Source organism: Chroicocephalus ridibundus, chromosome 2 (genome assembly GCF_963924245.1).
Source record: "Chroicocephalus ridibundus chromosome 2, bChrRid1.1, whole genome shotgun sequence".
NCBI classification, from domain to species: Eukaryota; Metazoa; Chordata; class Aves; order Charadriiformes; family Laridae; genus Chroicocephalus; species Chroicocephalus ridibundus.
The window spans coordinates 55,288,047-55,307,374 of record NC_086285.1 but is presented as its reverse complement, the minus strand read 5'-3'; the positions used below and the strand labels follow the sequence as shown (position 1 = coordinate 55,307,374).

The 19,328-nt window shown below is 36.2% G+C and overlaps 1 protein-coding gene across 4 annotated transcripts in view; it reads left to right on the top strand.

Annotated features, from left to right (window-relative positions):
* Positions 1-19,328, top strand: part of GOLGA4 (golgin A4) — a 71,702-nt gene that overhangs the window by 23,818 nt on the left and 28,556 nt on the right. For 3 of the 4 annotated variants that reach the window (XM_063325552.1, XM_063325550.1, XM_063325549.1), the window contains 10 exons: positions 1,984-2,031; positions 2,453-2,509; positions 6,093-6,191; positions 6,705-6,843; positions 8,250-8,437; positions 9,452-9,535; positions 10,231-10,378; positions 16,574-16,752; positions 17,825-17,956; positions 19,064-19,219. In XM_063325552.1, the coding sequence (XP_063181622.1) occupies positions 1,984-2,031; positions 2,453-2,509; positions 6,093-6,191; positions 6,705-6,843; positions 8,250-8,437; positions 9,452-9,535; positions 10,231-10,378; positions 16,574-16,752; positions 17,825-17,956; positions 19,064-19,219 (1,230 nt within the window). The remainder of the gene's footprint in view (positions 1-1,983; positions 2,032-2,452; positions 2,510-6,092; positions 6,192-6,704; positions 6,844-8,249; positions 8,438-9,451; positions 9,536-10,230; positions 10,379-16,573; positions 16,753-17,824; positions 17,957-19,063; positions 19,220-19,328) is intronic. The other variant, XM_063325551.1, reaches the window with a different exon arrangement.

Here is a 19,328-nt window from a genome sequence, read left to right as displayed (position 1 = left end):
GGATAATCTTTTTGTTTTCCTGCTTGGAGCAAACGGGTCAACTTACAGCTAACATGAAAGTTAAGTTATTGTTGTAAGTCTTGTTATTTTTGGCCTAGATGGGCCAAATATTTTTTCTGGTAGTTAAATATGCAAATAATTTTCTTCTCTTGTTTGTAAATAATTTCATGTTGTCAGTAATAGGGATGAATTTGTAGTTACGCAAAGTAGGCCTATGATGGTTTCTGCTGAGAGCCCGTAGCAAGGGGTGGAGTTCAGTACAGAGGTGAGCATGGCTTCTACTCACATGACAGCAAATTTACTTTTCTTCTGAAACTTGTTCTTGAAGTACAGTGTATGTATACATACAATACAATGTGTATTCCATGGACATGTGATGGGCAAGCATTTTGTTTTCAATAAATAAGTTTTATTTCCCATACTATCCAGGTATTCCCTGGAAGGATTTCATTCAACAACTATTTATTTTGCTATTTTAGTGAAAACCAATGATAGTTTTACTACTCATTTTCCAAATTGTTGGGAAAAGTGATGGTGGTGGATTTTATTTTTTTTTTTAAAGTATGTGTATGTTTTGCATTTTAAACTGGCCATTTGCACTGTTTTTTACAGTTATTTAAACGTTTGCTGCCCTCAAATACAAAAATTCCTGTGCAGACTTTTGACTATTAGTGTCAAAATCCCTGGAATCTAAAATACGTATAAAGTAATTGCAGTATTCAGCATATGCCTGAAAAAACAGTAGTCTTCCATTAATTCAGGAATTGCTGTCTCCCATTTATTTTTCATTCTCTTCTGGCTAGTATAGTAAGATACATTTTTTAAAAGTTTATGTAAACAGTGTTGCCAAAATGAAAATTCTTCAGTTTGTAGGTTTGTTTTGGTTTGGTGTGGTGTTTCTTGGGTTTGGGTTTTTTGTTTTGTTTTGTTTTTTTTGGTGTAGTCTGTCCAGCAAGTCTTTATTTTCTTTATCAAAAAGGTCTGTGTTTTTTCTGGTTTGGTGAGTTTCTTTAATTCAGATGGAAAAAAATTGTTTTGTTGGAGCTTTGAAGAAAGTAGTTTCGGTATATAACGGGAATTTAGGATGTAAAATTTTTTTCTCATTTAAAGTAGGATACAAAGTTAGCATCTCAAAATATATGGTAGTTTTAGTTTTCTTTTAAGTGCAAGATAAGTATGACTCGGAAATTAAAAGTAATACGGAATACTGAAAAATCCTAATTTATTCAAAATAAGAATTTGAAGCTATCTTTTGGCTTAGAGATTTCTAGTTTTGGTGTTTTGGATTTGTTTTCCTTTAATGTTTCAGCAATTTGAAAATGGAATATTCTAGTTCCAAGTGCCATTATGCTACTTCAGCTTTGGACGGCTTAGGCAATTGTGAACAAATTTTTAATTAAACTAAATTGTGCAGTTATTCATTAAGTCCTTTTGTCAGCTTACAATGAGAAATATTGTCCACTTCCAGTCTGTCTTTGTCTGCTGGGTATGTGCAAAGCACATGGAATGAGAGCATTCAGTATTACACAGACCTTTTTTTGCTGGACTTGTAAGTGTATTTTTTAATGCATACTCATGGTAAAGTTAATTTTAGCTAAGCTCTCTGGGACGTGTAGCCTTACAAACGTACATCCCTGCGGAGGGGCTGTCTGGGATGTAACTTCCTGATGCAGTTGGGTTTTTGACTGCCTGTATTGAAGCATGGCTGTGCTTAGAGGTCTTTTTAGTGAAGGGAAAACTCTGCATGAACGCAGAGTAACCTCATTGTTTTCTCATGTCGGCTTTTATTTTTTTAACACATTGGAGATACTTTATAAATGGAAAAAGGAAACACTGGGAAAATTTAAGTATGTTTCTGTCACAATAGCTTTCTCGAGGGAAGTAAAGAGTTTGAAAATGCAGATTGTGATACAACTAAGCAAATTATTTTGATACCTGTAAGCGGATGCATTATCATCATTATACCTCATTTCTATATTTTAGCTAGTGTCTGCTTATCAAGTTATCCAGCGGGAGAAGAAGAAGCTACAGGTAAACATTACTTTTCATCCTCTTACCTGAGTGCTTCTCTGAATCTTAAACGTGTAGTGCAAGTACAGATTTAATTTTCAGCGCATTGTGTGTGTGTTTACACAATATATTTTGTGTGTGTGTATAACAAAAGACACTTTCTTAGCTAGGATTTCTAAGGAAGCCAAGCTAATATTGGTTTGTCAAAATAACTGTGAAGCTATTGTACTCCAGCCTTTTTTATTGCATCAGCTGAATTCAGGTGATAGATTGCCAACCCACAGTTGGCCGTTTATGATAACATTTACCCATCAAGTTTGAGTTGAAAGAGAAATACAAATCATGAGTGCTTCTGCTGAAATAGAATTCTATTAATTTATTTATACTTTATACATAAAGTTACATTAAATATGCCTGATGTTTATTCTTCCTTTTTTTTAAGGGCATTCTGAGTCAAAGTCAGGATAAAGCACTTCGCAGAATTGGAGAACTGAGAGAGGTAAATTCCTTTATTGATTGAATATTTACTTTATACCACACATACATAGCATCTTTCTCTGCCTACCTTTTGATTTTTTTTGTTCACTTTACAAAATATTTTCTATCACGCAGCAGGGTTTTTTTACTGCTTGTTTTAATTTGTTTATATGGGGTTATTTCTCCGACTTGTTTCCCATTCAGCACCTTATTGTCTTACTCTAAGACAATTCTTCAGTTCATCATATTGACTGAACTGCTTTTCTCTTCATTGTGAAATTGGTAGAAATGTGTGTGGTTCTTGCACTACTGTTGGGCCTTAGCAGTACCTGTCCCTGTGCAATTTGTTGTTCTTCTAGTATTAAGAAATATTAATGTTAGGCAAATGCAAGTAATAAGCACTTTTTAATAAATATTTTAATGACTATCAATAAAAAAAATTAGGATTAAATTTTAAAAAATGCTCATCTTGATCTCAGTTATAATATTTACATTGTTTTTATGGATTTGTACTATAGTTTGATTTCAATCATAAAATCATGTAGGTTGTGTTATGATTATTGTCTCCTTACGTTATAGTGAAATGAAAAGGGGAAGCTCTCATGTATTTGGTATTGATAATAAACACCTTGGGCTTAATTAAAAGGCATGTACAAATTACCAGGCAGAGCAAATTAAAAAAGCAAGCTCACAAAATCCCTATTTTTAAACCCTAGTGAAGCAGAATGTGAAGCTGAAGCCTTTTTACTGCCCCAGGACCTAGTCCAGCATCAGGTTTGGAGACGGGTGTCTGAGGGCCTCTCTGCCCATGATCTTGCCTCACTCGGGGGCTGGGTACCACCTCGCTCAAAGCCACGGGCTTTCTCGGTGGCTGCTCTCCTGTTTTTAGCATGTGCTGTGCTGAGCAGTAGCGCTGGCAAGGAGGTTGCAGGAGCCATCAGACCGTGGCAAAGTCCCACCTCTGCCTGAAGGCAGACTAGCTCCAGGCAGCTTGTGCATCTTGCCCGCAGACAGGGGCCAAGGTCGGTCCCTTGAGGGCAAGGAACAGTGACTGTGAGCATCTGGACGTGCATGTACCTGAGGCTCGTGCTCACCCGCAAGGGGTGCCCCTGTGTGACCAGTCAGGCAGCCAGTCATTTCAAAAGAGGTCACTGGCAAATTGTGGGGCGCTCCGCTTCAGCGATGCGGGGTGTAATCCAGGTGAGCAGACTGTGAATTGTGTGTGCCAGCATTTTGGTTCGGATCCGTGCTGCTTCTCCCCCACCAGCTGAGAACAGTGGGAGAGAGCGCTGGGTTTGCTGTGCTCGTCTGAGAGCCCGCACCTGGGCTGTCGCCCTGTCCTAAGCTAAACTCTCAGCCCATAGGAGGGGAAAACATAACATTACTGACAAAATTGGCTTGCCAATGTCTTTTTTGTTTTTTTTTTTTTTTTTTTCCAGTTCGCTACAAGGTCAAATGATAGAAGCTCATTTTGTGTTAAGTCTATATCTTCATGCTCCAGTAGGTTTAGTTTTCCAGCTTATTGGTACTTGGTAAGGTTTGGAAGGCATATATGTAGCAGAGTTAAAGCTTTTGATTGTGCAAAAGGGTGTGCATACTTATCTTTCACTTCTGCTGTCACAGTCTTTCTGATTCATATATATATATATATTTCTGATTTTTATATATATAAAATTTTATATATATCTGGTGTAAAATTTAACTTCACTCTTCTAAATCTTGTAGATTTAAAGATTCGTTCAAATCTAACACTGAAATTCCCTTTTTTTTATTAATTGAAAAACTTCAAAAAATAATTTTTTGGTCTTTTAGAAGCCCAAATGTTACAGCATCAGGTAAAACAGACTTAAAAGAAAACTTACAGGTAAAACGTTACGTTTCCATTGTGGAAGCTAAAATGGTACAAAATAGATCATTCATTGATGTAATAATTTGTTATCAGAAATTAATTTTTAAAATCTTCTTATTCATCATACAGTCCATTTTCCCCATAATATGTTGAATCAGACAAGTTTTTTCTAAGAAGGCCATGTAAGAATAAACTTGTCTCTTTTGAGGCCAAGTTGACAGTGTGAAATAGTCCCTGGAAATCAACGTGTCTTTTATTACCTTATTTTTTTCCTGTTAAGAGTAATTCCTCAGCAGCAGTCTTCAGCGTTCTGCTTCTCAGACAAGGATCAGAAGGGACTTCAGGACTTAAAGAGGACTATTTCCGTGTTGGTTTCTGCAAATCTCTTTGGCACTTGTTCTTGCACTGAGCTGCTTTGGCTTTGCTTGGAAGGAATTGCTTCTGAAGCTCAGAAGCACAAGGCAGAAGTGTGATCAGTAACTGTTAAACCTGAGGCAATGCAGGGTTAGAAAGTGGATATAGTTACTTGGGAAGAGAGAGGAGTAGTTTTCCCCGTGATGCTTTCCAGCGCTGTCCTGCCTGTGCGCGGCTGGGCAGGCTCAGCTCACACAGCTGCAGTTCTCAAAGCTGGTATCAGGCTCAGCTGTGACGGCCAGGATTCACTGTTGGAGGGTAAGAGAGCATAAAAATCAAGATTCACAGTCAAGGGAGAGCAACACAGGAAGCATCCAGTACCCTATGTTTTGTCTCTTGTTTGCTTTTTCGTTCTTTCTTTCTCTTTCTGTCGTCCTCTGTCTTTGCCTGGTTATAACAGTACCATGTTTATGGGTGGCGCTTGCTTTTGTACAAGCGATCTTTGCAGAATAATGGTCATAGAAGCATTAATTTCCTGGGGTAAATCATTGGGAAGATACATATGGATGAAGTAAATATATAAATGAAAAAAAAAATAATGCAAATTTAGGAAATTGTTTATACTGCATGCATGAAATGTTTATGGTTCTGATTCTGTCAATAAGCAGTTAGAAGTGAATTAACTTAAATATTTATTTTCTATTAGAACAATAATTATTTAAAGAAATTAAAATATTTAATCTTTAAAGCAAAAAGAAACCTCCCTAAGGCACTATAAGATTTTGTAGATCCTACTAATACATTTAGGCAATGTCTACAAGTTTCTAAAGGTGTTTGGCCAAATGAATGCAAGTAAGTAGCACATAAAGCCACATAGTTAAGTTCTTTGGCATTCTCTGGCTTTCTGATTTGAGATACGTTTGAGTAACAAAAAGGCCAACTTTCTTTGCTTATAAATGGCGTTTCTCATATTAGAATGCTAGGGTATGGAATGAGCATAAGAGAAATTTACATTTCTGCTGTTTATGTTGATTTAATCTGGTGACTAAGTGAACAATCTAGTTTAACAAAGTACAGTCTTCAACTTCCAGTAGAAATGTGTGCATGGAAGACACTTTTCAGGAGCAGACACGAAGTGATCCCTACACAAACTTATTTTTAGGAAGAAAGAATCCGTGATTATTTTGTATCAAATCTAGACTCTTGCTGTTTTAATGCTGGTATTATAATGGGATGTTCTTATTATGTTGTGTGGAATGTTGCAAAGTAAAAGACATATCCACTAGGTTCTTGCGTCACAACTGTGAAGATGTATTTTTAATGCTATTTCATAATATTTTGATAAGCCTCTTAAATTCACATTTCAGTTTTCATTTGAGACAAGTTTGTTTATGATTCTCAGGAGCTCCAGATGGATCAACAAGCTAAGAAACATCTCCAAGAGGAATTTGATGCTTCCTTAGAAGAAAAGGATCAACTTATCAGTGTCCTGCAAACTCAGGTAACGTACCTTACCCAACAGATGTACTTTATAACAGCTCTTCCTACTTTAAAAAAAAAAAAAGTTATGTATTTCCTATAATGCATGTCCATGTTTTATAACTGCTGCAATATTGGAAAGCTGCTTGAGAATTTCTGATTATCTAGAAATTCAGTGCATCTTTGTGGTAGAGGATACCTTTGTAATATCTCACTCATGTTAAATATGATTGTTTGATCTGCACTTAAATACCTTTGTAATGTCTTTGTTATCGAGGATGTAATGTTATCAGATTGAGTTAAAATCGCTTTGGCAAAATTTATGTGTTTTGCTTAGTTGATCTTTCTTTCTCCACTCATAGTACCATTTTTGTTAATTGGAAACAATTCTGATTTTAAAAAAATGCTAAAAAAACCTCAGATTTTTACTTTCTCTATTTGCTGATACAAATTTTATTTAACACTAGTTTCGAAGATGAAAACATGATCTACTTAGTATCCTTGGGTTTTTTAACAAAAAGAACATTTTGTTTAGGTATCGTTGCTGAAGCAGAGGTTACAGAATGGTCAGATAAGCACTGAATTGCCTGATCCAAATACCCAATCTGAACCACAAGTTCTAAGTCCATCAAAAGAAATCGGTACAGAAAATACTGTGGAATCAGGAAGCAATGGTAGGTATTGCAACTTTTTCAAGAGATCTTAAATTTGGGGGAATAAGCCTGCTGTTATTTAGGGTGGAGTAACAGTACTTAGGGCTGAACATGTCATAATAAGGATATATTTTCTAGGAGGAGACGATTGTTTTGAAAACAGTATGGCAGCTAGAGGACAGGATAACTCTTCTAAGATACTAAAATTTCATAAGAATTCAAATCCTGATACATGTTGCCATTGTCAATAATGAAGATAGTATTGTAATTACTGCTTTTGTTGGTAGGCATTGTTGTTATCTCCACTTAATATGATTAAGAGATTCTGTTCTCCATAAGCAAGGAACTATCCCTGGAGTTCAGAGAGGAGACCAGTTGCCAGTCTATTGTCTGGGGTTTTTTTTCTTTCTCAGGAAAAAGTCAAAGTAAAAGATCAATTTTTATATTCATGCTATTGAATAATCTAAGTGTTCCTCACATCAGGAGGTTTTTTGAGTTATGGGACTCCCAGTAATGTATATATTTGATTACCGAGCAAGGGACATAATAATGATGATAAATAATGAAAGTGTCATTCATAAAAGGTAGGGTTCAGACAGAGGTGAACATGCATCTTGACATGATCTTTGTTCAGCATCTGCCATGATTTTTTTATGTTAGGATGATATGAAGGGTTAGATCAGAGATTTTCTTATCCAACGCCATGTATTTTTTAGTGTTTAGGAAATAATTTAAGTATCCAGTCCCTAAGAATCAGGGTTCAAGATGTTTCCTGTGCTGGAATCTGCTTCGGGACTATAGCGTGTAAGACTTATGGTCGTGAACTGAACCTCTGAATTTGTCCGATCCTGTTTTTAGGCCAAGTGCTGTTACAGCCTCCAGACTGTCAGAGCAGAACACGCAGTAAAATATTACCCAATGTGCTACTTGTACAGAGAGAAGTACAGCTCGGAAAGACACTAAATGTGGCCTTTATCCTGCCGAGTGTAGTATTGCCAACCTGGATATTTTAGAATTAATGTCATACCTAACCCTGGGAAAGCAGAAATCTGTGTGCTTGGGATTTGAGAGATTTGATTTGCTTTGCTTCGCGTTTTTTCCTGCTGGTGAATATTCTGTTTTCAGCAGCATGCAGGTTTTTATATCATGATGACTTTTTAATTGCATAGAAAACCTTGTTGAATAATAGTTTGGTTTTGAAGCTTGTATAGTAACTGGGGTTTTGTGAATTAATTTGGGGTGAAGGACTTTATTTACTATTCTGTGTATGTGTAGCGTATTTCTGGCAGTTACAGTAGTCACTAGTTGCGCAGATTTTGCACAACTTTCTTTAGAGACCTGTGAGTTGCCCCGAATGTGAATGATGAATGCAGATCTACATTTTGGAAGTGGTATGCGTATGATAATGTTGGTATGTTGTCTTGTAGAGGGTAATGAAGATTCTGTTAAAACACTGGAAACTCTTAATCAGAGAGTGAAGCGCCAGGAGAACTTGCTGCAACGTTGTAAGGAGATGATTCGGTCACATAAGGAGCGCTGCGCCCAATTAACCAACGAGAAAGAGGCGCTTCAAGAACAGTTAGAAGAGAGGCTTCAGGAACTGGAGAAAATGAAGGTATGGAAAAAGCTCTTAACTTTATTGGTAGCCGCTAAAACACGATAAGAACTCCAGTAGTTCCAAAATTTATTAGTAGGGCAGACCATTAAACAAACCGTCCCTGTACTTTTTTGGAGTTAAAGGTGCAGAACCAACCTGGAATGAACACATTGAGCGATTACTCAAAAAGCTGTAAAGAAGGGTATGAAACTTTACTGTATGAATAACCATCAAAATAGTATCAGGAAAAAAATAGCTGTGGGAAGTTGAGGTGAGGAAAGGACTTGTCCGAGCAGAGAAGACAGGAGGTAAAGCGGGAGAAGTAGAGCAGAGCTAAACCTTTAAAACATAGTAGAAGCAGCGTCAATTATGTAAATGAACAGAAAACACAGAAAGGCAGGACAGTGGAGAGCACATCATAGTGAAGATAACGTAAGTGCAGTGCCAAAGCTAAATTAATATTTTGCTCAGTTTTCCTTTAAGGTCATTAATGCCGAGTGTGGGCCGAAAATAAGGTGGCTGATAGTAACGGAAACATGAAAATGTGAGAAGTATAGCTGTACTCAACTTCAGTTCTGGAGATCAGATTCCCTTCCCTGTCTTTGTCTCTGAGCACTGTCCCAGTTTGAAAGAGCTCTGAAAGACTTGAATATTTTAGGACCTTTTCCAGAACAAGGCCAGTAAATGAGTAATTACGTTGCATTACTGAGATCCTCTTGTAAGCCGATGCAGGTGCCTTAGGCATGTTTCTTGCCCATTTTACTGTAGCAACTCTGACATCCATGAGAGAACTGTGGTGGCTGTAACAAAGCCTTCAGATATATGAATTATTATGGAAGCCATGAGGCAGCCTAGCACTGGGAGATTTAAAAGTAATTTAAAGCTGCCTGCTTTAATTTCCCTGGGTTCTGTTCTGTGCTCTTTCTCCAAGGCATAGTGCAGGGTAAGAGCCAAACCCAGGCTGTTTGTCAGAAGAAGGTATTTTCTTACAGTTGGCAGTGTTTTAAACTTGTGGTCGGGGTCTTTTTTTAGGACCTTCATATGGCTGAGAAGACTAAACTGATCACACAGCTGCGGGATGCAAAGAATCTGATTGAGCAGCTAGAACAAGACAAGGTAAACAAAAAAAATTTCTTTAGACTGTGTAGTTTTTGAAGAAGATTGTTTAAAACTCAAAATATCCAGCTTCTTGGTATTAGAAGCTGTTCTTAGTTGTATGATGTAATTTGGTTTATATTTTAACGAGCAAATGACCTAAGCTACCTGAGAATTTTATTGTATAGATACTTTAGGGTATTTGTCTATTAGGTTATATGTAATACTGCAAGATATTGTTATTTAGGATGGAGCAATTATGCTGAATACATTCTTCAGTGCCAGCTTTAAGAAAAAAAAACACAACAAAACAACAAAAAAACCCCAAATGCTAATGAAAATGAGATACAACGTAAATGAATTAAAAAATGACCAATGAAGGAAAAGTAACTGTAGTTTCTTAGGAATGTGAAGAGTTTCCCAGGTTTTTCTACCTTAAAGGTTGGGGGTGGTTTTATCACAGTCTTGATACTTGGAATAACTTGGAGTTCTCTTCACCACTAGGCAAATTTTGGCTACTTTTCAAAATAATCCGTATTCTTACCTTCTGTTTGTTAACATTTTCTGTTTACTGACATAGAAAAATACCACAATCCCTGGTCTTGTAGTAACAGACTAAAGTTTATTCCTGACATGGATTATGTCCTGCTTGATGTAGTTTTAGCTGTATGTTTTATTTATTTGGTAGCTTTTTATCACAAGGACCTTTTCCATAGGGCATGGTAATTGCAGAGACAAAGCGACAAATGCATGAAACATTAGAAATGAAGGAGGAGGAGATAGCCCAACTGCGTGCTCGGATCAAACAAATAACTACAAAAGGCGAGGAATTAAAAGAACAGAAAGAAAAATCTGAAAGAGCTGGTAAGAAATCCTGGAGATTATTAACTTTCACATTTAAACATGAGAAAGCTTCAGCATGGTCTTTTTGCACTCTTTCATCAGTTGATGTTTGGAATGGGTATGAAGAGATGCTCTTTTTCTTCACGTTCTACGTGTCACCCCTGCTAGCGTCATTACTAACTACACTTCTGGTCAGCAGAGCTCAGGGATGGTTTTGACTGGTTTGTCTCTGTTTTCAGTTCAACTGGAGTTAGGAGGGAAACTGCTGAAGGGCAGCTGTAGGAGAAAAGATTGAGTTTTGTGCTGGTATAACTTTGGGAGGGAAACTTGCAACTATCTATAAATTATTATTATAGTGCTACCAATATTTTACATAGAAAACATAGCAGTGAGTGTATAAGATCTTGGGAAGATGTAGAAACAAGAGGATGCGTTACAACCATAATAAGCATTTTCTTTCAGTAATCGTAGCAGAAGCATTTTTGATTTCTTTTTAGTGAAACAGCAGAGACGATTCCTTTCACTTCAGGCTTGAAACCTAGCAGTTATTTAACAATTACATGCTGTAGTTTGCTTTTGATGGAAATTAGGTACCATTAATTATGCGTGCTTGCAGTTCTCCTTTTGCTTGAAACTAAATTAAAAGATCAGTCTGCCCCACTTTTGTTTTTTAAACAGTGAAATTGTTTTGCACTATATCTATCCAAATTCTTTTAAAAGAATTTAGCTTGCTCTCCTAGGCATCTAAAGGAGTTCACTCTTTTGGCGGAAGCTCAGATGTGGTTAGTTTGCATAAAACAATAGGCATATTTTCTTTATCTAAAAAGCAATGACAGGTTCACACAATACAGTTTATAGGGGTTTATATTAAGTCTACATTGATTTAGATCAGAACTTTCAGTTTTAAAGATTAGTTTGGGTAGATCATCCTGCTGTAATACAGAAAAGTAGCTTGAACACCCATCTTGTGAAAGTACCAAACGTTTTGATTAGGTGCCCTGCCCTTCTGCCATTTCAGGTTGCATGTGTCTTTTCAGCTCTGGAAATTCATATTTCAGAAGTCAGTCAGTCCTGCTAAAGTTGGATTTTGTTCAGTTCTTGGAGACTAGGAAGCTTTCCTTCATGATTGGAAAAAAAAAAAAGCTGAAGAATGTTTTAATACTTCTGTAGATATGAAGTTACTGTCATAGTTGTTTGAAACACAACATTTTTTGAAGCAGTAGAAACCTCTTAATTATGAACTAATACCTACATGCTGGTTAATACAGTAATTTCCTCAGATTTGCGAAGCCAGAAGCTGAAAATCGGTTAGAGATAATAATGCTCTGGAAAACTTAACTATTGTAGTGAGAAGTAATTTCAGTTATGAATAACATGTTGAGTACGCTGCGCTTTTCTAGGGAGAGATTTGTGTGCTAGATATTCTCTCTTTTAAATAAAATTTTAAAGTACTTTTGGTAACTTATGGTATATAGGCATTCACTGACCTTTGAGTGCATTTATTTTTGTACTCTGTTAAGCATGCATATATAAGTGTTGGAACCCTTGCAAAATTGGTTAATACTACTTCTAAGATTGTAAGGTGATCTTTATTATGTTTTCCTATTACCTCATTGCCTTTATGCATTCCAAAAATGTTGTGATGTACAATGGAAGCATAGTTTAATACAGTTGAACTACATTGTTCAGGCAGCTGAGAAGGCCACCATCAATACTGGAAGAGCCTGAAGTTACTTCTACATCACAACCTTTTGAGTTATACCAGTTTTAAGAATTTGGCAGTTTCATGTATTTGAGGTCAACATGTAAGTTATGTTTCCTGCATAGTTAATGTGAGATGACTTTAAATTCCAGACTTCTCTTTTTCTATATTGTGATTTAGTGAAGAATTGACTTCATGGAATGTTGTATTTGTAGAAATGTTAATTTCATTTCTTGTATGGCAACACAAAGATAAGCATAATACACTTGTACTTGAAATTTACTTTCATAGTACTGTATTGTAGGTTAAAAAGTGGTACATTTTTCCATTTCGTCTTTTTAACTTGCACAGAGTTACGTGTCTGGCTTTTTTCTTTGTAATTCAGTGTAATTCAGTAATTTCACCTTAGTGAAATGCTCCAGCATTTGATTTAATGGTAACGCATTTTTGTGTACTGAAATAGTGAAAAGATATTTATGCTTATTTTGTGCGTGTTGTGTAAACTGTAACTTGGTCTCCCCAGTTGAAGTGCATTTTTTTTGTAGTTAGAGGTACATTATATTGAAATCTCACAGAGCATCTTGTTTTTGTGCATCCACACATGCCAATAAGTGAATCATGGTGCCTTTCCCAAGCCTTGTATGAACAGGACTGGGGTAAGGGCTCTTTTTTCTTACATCACACATTGGGTGCTTGAAGTGGGCTCTAAAAAGTAAATTCTGTGCTTCTCAGGCACTTTTACTTGAAGTAACTGCAACTGATTTTTTTTTTTTTTTTTTAATGCTTTGCAATGGACATAGATTATTTACATTTTACTTCAACAAAGTTATTTATAGTATTTAGAAATTTGCTGGTAAACTGAAGTTTGTTTCTCCTGAAACTACTTGGTACGAGTCCTTTCGGACTTCTCAGGATGCAGATTGTTGACTTATTTATATTTTGTACAGTTAGCAAAAAAAAAAAATAAGTCTTTAGAAAGCAAATTCATTTTGCTTTACTTTGCCATTCTTTGTAGGTGACATTTCTTTTGCAAGCTTAATTAACATATGCTTTGCACCGTTCTATCTACAGAGAAACAAAAAGCTTGGACTGTACATTTAAAACCCTTCCTAGATGCACAAATCAACTATAGGAAATTAATTCAGCATTTGTCAAACTTGTGACAAGATGCTTGCTCTCACCCTTCAGTAAGAAAACATGTAAATCCCTCCTTTGACGTCCTGTTCAGTGATTTCTTCACAATTTTCAGCAGTAGATGGCACTACAGTTGAAGGTAACACGCCTGCAGTGCCGGGGGAGTGAGCAAGGAGCCTTGGCAGCACAGGCTGGTGTTATACCGGGTAGGAGAGGCAGGGCGAAGCGATCTGGTACTTTGGAGTAGTGTATGTAAAGCGGTCAAGTCTCTAGCACACATTTTATAAAAATCCGTTTTGCAACCTTGCACTTCTTAAACTCTGCTCAGGCTCTTTTTGTGTAATTTATACGCTGCACAGGAAAGTTTCCGGTTTGTCTGGCTGCAGCACGTGAACAGGATTTTGCAAGACTCACCTGGGCCTCTGTTGGTGTGCTTGTCACTGTTTCTGATTTGCCACTGTGCCTTTGTGAGACTTCACTTAACCAGTACCTTGGTGAAAAGATCTTCCCTCAACAGTACCTCTGCTGGTTGGGGAGGAACACAGGCAGTGCCTTTACTCATTACATTCCGAATGAATGTATTTCGATAAAAGCACAGACTTTTATTCCAGGCTTTTGTCCACAGTAGAATTAAAATCTCCCATAGATTAAAAAATAATAACAGTTTAGACCATGTTCTGTCTACTTGGTGATAGTTTAGCCCTCTGCTGGTTTGAAACCCGGTTGTGTCATGCTACACTAGAATTAACTACTTTGAATAACAATGTTCTGTCTTGCTTAAGTGCTAAAAGTGCCTGAGATGCGTATAATTTAACTTTTAGAGAGCTAAGTGTGTTTCTGTGAAGTGTTGCTTCTTTGTGCTTTCATACCCCCTTGGCGTTTTATCCATCAGCTTCTGTCTAGCTTTTGTATTAGCATCCTGCCTGCGGCTATGGTGATGCAGCTCTCCTACTGCATGTCGCTCAGCTATTACATATCCGTAGTCAACCCTAGTGTGACCCTGGATCTTCTCTTCGGCGGATTCGTGGGCTGTGGCAAACGCATCCTCTTTCCTTTTGCAGAAGTAACAGGTTTCTCAAATGAAGTATATGTTGCTCAGAACAAGAATCAGAAAACCTGTATGGCAAAGGGAAATAACTGAAGGTTTTACTTGCAGGCTTCATTTTCAAGCTATACTTTGTAAAGCTCTGTAGGGTTGGTCGTCTTTTTTGGGGGTTTTGTTTTGGTTTTTTTTTTGTTTTGTTTTGTTTTTTTTTTAAAAAAAGGCCATTTATGATGCTGTAATACTGAAAGACTTGGCCAATTTTGCTGGCTGCACGTGCTTTTGTTAGGGCTGAGAGGAGCGTCAGGGAAGTCAGTGCCACGCTCCAAAGGCATTCGCTCAGGCTGTGTCCATAACAGAGTTGCGCCCGGGGTGACGAGGCGGGAGGACTCGAGTCCTGCAGGTCCCGGGTGGCAAACGCTTTGATGGGAACTGTGAAGAACTGTGCTTGGAAAGTAAGGAGCTATAAGCCACGTGCATGCTTGCATTATGTTTTAGACTGTTTTGCTGTTTGAGATAATCTCTAGCACTCTCAATTTTGATGAGTTTTAGTATTTATTATTTAAGTAGAACCAGGAGGGGAAAAGTAGATACAATGATGTGCTTTGGTATTGCCAGGGTCAATGACAATCCTGTTTTGTCATAAAACATGATTGTTGCTGTGAGCAGTCAGAGAAAGGTTTCCTCAGAAAACAGAAGAAAATTCTGGAAAAGATCAGAATTTGGGTGAATGCAATTTGAAGTTACTTTAAACATATTTGCAGCATTGCCTCAAAAGTATAGATTGTGGTTAAAAGTTTGAGTTTTGAATGCTATCGGGAAGATGCGGAATGGAAATTATTATTCGCTTCTCAAACTCATGCCTGCATGTTATTAAAGATAGTTTTAAAAAACCAAGGATTACAAGAACTGCTGTGAATGCCTACTAAGTAATTAGAGATGAGTGTGTCTATTATGATTTTCTTTTTGGGATAGAACTCGGTGGAAAGAAAGCTTAGCATAATAAATAACACTTAAAAAATTATGTTGTTCCGTCTGCTCCCAGGATACTATCCAGGTAGTCCAGGGTATAGTAGAATAATATACTTTCAGGTTTTTTGTGTTGTGATAAATTACAGTCTTGATATTAGCACTGCGATTTTGTATTTTACAGAGTTGTTTTGCCAAAGTTCTTTTATGCAAAAACTTAACCATAGTAGACTGTTCTGAGACTCAATTTTCCTTTGATATGCAGAAGACATTTTCCACACTCATGATCAATTCAGGAAAAGAGATTTTCCTAACAGTGATCAAATTCTAGTCTTGTGTAATTCTATATAGATTCTGCCATCAGTTTTAGTGAGAAGCTCAGATACTGGTATTGAATAATAACAATAAACAGCTCACAACACAGGCACTGTATTTTTTTAATATCTAAATCACCATCTATGAAGTGAATAAAATATATTAGAATACTTCTCCTTAGCATAGGAAGAAGCTGTGGAATTATTGCTTCCTATTTGTAAATTAGAAAGTGTTTCAGCAGACGTGTGCATCTTATGCAAATATAAATAAATGTCATCACTGCAGCTTGAGTGTTCTTCTGAAACATCTTTTAGATATTCAAGTTTTGCGGCAGCAAATCTTAATATTTTTTTCTTATGTTTTATTTGCAAAGTTTAGAAGTGCCGAACAGTCTTCATAACATACAAGCGTTTTTCCAGTGTCTCTGAATTCCATTGATAGTAACTTACATTAAAAGTAAATAGCGAAATTAGCAAAGCCATCTGTATGGACTCCACCAAACCCACAGTTTAAAGAGAAGGTTCTTTAGGTTGTACAGTTTGAAATGAACAACTCTTAGGTAAATAAAATGCCTGGTATTATACTTCAGTGTTCTATTCAGGAAGAACTCTTTCATGATTCAGTAAAAACTGACTTGCATAGCACTCATTCCTGGTTTATGCTTCCATCTGCTTGTTTTAGTGGAAGAACAACTTGTGAAATGCCTTTTCTTCATGCAGATTTTTTTCCTCTTCAAAGTTATTCAGCACACATACGCGGAAGAAGAGCCATAGTTTGTTTATTTTATAGTTTTGTAGAGTTATATATTTTTATAGTGATGTTAGGGGAAGAAATAAAAGCTACAGAATGTATTAGAAGACATTCACAGCTATTTGTCAGTTCTCTTTCCTTTCTAGATAACAAACCCATGTGAATTCTTGATGGATTCCGAAGTTCATTGTTCTGTTACATGTGTAATTTACAGTCACTGAGAACTCTGTTCTTCTGTCAAGGGACATAGATATTTCTTGACTATCATATACTTTTCTTTTTTTTTTTTTTTTTTTCTTTGCAGCTTTTGAAGAGCTTGAGAGGGCTCTGAGTATTGCCCAAAAGACAGAGGAAGCCCGGAAAAAACTGCAGGCAGAAATGGATGAGAAAATCAAAGCAGTAGAAAAGGCAAGTGAGGAAGAGAGGGTAAATCTTCAACGGGAGTTAACCAGAGTGAAACAAGAGGTGGTTGAGATTATGAAGGTAAAAGCTGAAACTCACCCTGTATTATTGGCTTTAATCTAACCATTAAATTACAATTAAACTGTAGTTGTAAAATACATTAGTATATCAGAACTTTGTTATAAAATTTTTGTTATTTAATAAATTCTATAAAAATTAATTTCTGGGATTCAAGATTTACTTAAGATAAAATAGAAAACTTCCCATATAGATTCCCCCCCCCCCCCCAAACAGTTTAAAATCAGTATGTTAAAAGCATGTAAGAATGAACAGTATTACTCTTTGTTTCACAGTATTTAATAAAATTATTTACTAGAAGTACAGTTGAGACTTTAAAAGGAGTCAGGAAGAAGAAATTAATGTCATCCAGCTCACACATCACCAGGATTTTGGGGTTTAATACCATGATTATCCTAGTCCAGTAGGTAAAAACATATAAGAACTTGTTGCCAAACTATTTGCCAGTTAAGAACTGCTAAAATTTGCTTCATCTGGCATATTCAGGTAGGAATTGGAGGAGTACTGCACATGCCTTGCAAAATCAGTAAGTTTGAACACCTTTAAATTGCAGTTCTTGTGTTGACATTTGTTATGTTATTAAATTTTCCAGGAGAATACACTGATGCTTTAGGGGGGGATAACTGACTTGCATTGCATTATTTAAAATAAAGTACGTGTGTAGGTTGTAGATAGCTGTCTACATAGAGTATCATCATTTGGCTTTCTGGCTCATGAAATAACAAGAATACAGGGAAAGCTACAGACAGAAGTTCTTTTTCCAATTTATTATCACATTGGATGTGAAAATGAGAACAGTAAGTTCACCTTGTTAGAAAAGTCTTTAGAAAATATAGTATTTCTGTTAGTACAACTGTGAAAAACTTGAGAAGGAAGAAGGATGACTTCAGGCTTGAAAATAAGAACTGTCAGGTCTTAACATTAAGCGCTCCAAGTGACTGTTACTCATTCAATCGCAGCAAAGAGATGGTTTTGGTTTCCTCTCTGTGATGTGCTGCTTTTCTTATTAAGAAATAATGCAAAGTGTTTTGTTATTTAATATTTTGAAATTATTTTTTCTGACTTTGATTCACAGAAGTCTTCAGAGGAACGTGTTGCTGAACTAGAAAAATTCCATAAAAAAGAAATGGCTACCAAAGATCAGGAGCTAAATGAGAGATTACAAGCCCAAGAAAAAGCATTCCAGGAGAAGATGAAGGCAGCTCTTGTAAGTACCCCTAAAATTTGTAGAAAGACATTTCTCTAAGTGTGAGGTGGGACTAGGAGTCTTAATCTGACCCAGTGAGAGTCCTTCTGCGCTCAAAGGTGTGAGTGTCCTCCAAAAGTCAAAGAGCTGAGTAATGATGACTAATCGCTATCACTGCTCACTAACAGCTGCATCTTGTGGGCAAGAGTTCTTTTATTTGAAAACTCCTTTTGTTAGACTTCTTGTTTTTTTTTAATTTCTTCCTCTGGATCATTGGCGATTAGCCACAGCAGTGAGAGTAAGAGAGGAACAAAAAAAGAAGCTGTTACTTGAAAAGTGTTGGTATCGTTATGTCTGGTTGTGTTGTGTTATGTGGGCAGGGTTAACTATTCATAGTGTTTGCCCTCAGAAAAATATTTTCTTCCAGGTCAGGCTGGGAGGAATCATTGGGATTCTTTGCTCTTTTTCATAAGGTGTAATCCACTTTAGATCATCGTGTAATTTTACCTAACAAATGATAGATTCTCTTTTGTGCTCGTCTGTGCCGGTTGGTGACTAGGACTGAGGGAGTTTGACAGCCTCTTCCTGACTATATTTTTCTACCTGTTTCTCAGGTTATTTTTTTTTATTTTTTTTATAATTATAATTATTTTTATATTATTTTTAATATAATATAATGATATATATAATAATATATAATATAATAATATAATATATTATAATTATTTTTATAAAAAATTATTATTATTTTTTTAATTATAAGGAATAGAAGCTTAAAAATACATTAGCAGTGGAATCTAGTGAGGACAGACCTTTATTCCTCTAAGGTGTTACTCTCAATTAATCGCAATAAACAAAGCAAAATGAAAGGCTAGATTGCATTATGATTTTCACACAAAGAGAAGTAGACGACAAATGATTCCCAAGAAAAGAAAATGGAAGTGATTTATAACAATTTGTTTTCACAGATGAAATACAAACTCTGTGTGTGTGTGTGTCTGTGTAGAAAATGCAAGTGATTAGTGTATGACTCCTATTAACTGGTTTGTAAATATCCTATTATACTGTTTTTAAAGGTGTGATGACTGTATTTATAGTTTATTGTTTTAATCAAAATTTTTAATACAGGAAAAAAATCAGAGTGAGTGTTTAAAAACCCTTCAAGAACAAGAGCAGCAAGAATCCCTAGCCTTAGAAGAATTAGAGCTGCAGAAGAAAGCGATACAATCAGAGTGTGACAAGAAAGTTCAGAAGATGCATCAAGAAGTAGAGACTTTTAGAACTGTGAGTAAAAATTTCAAAAGGGTAAATGTTTACAAGAATTCCTTTCGGTGTATATTTAACTGTGACAGGTTTACAAATACTGTGAATTTATTGTGATTGGATTGTTTTA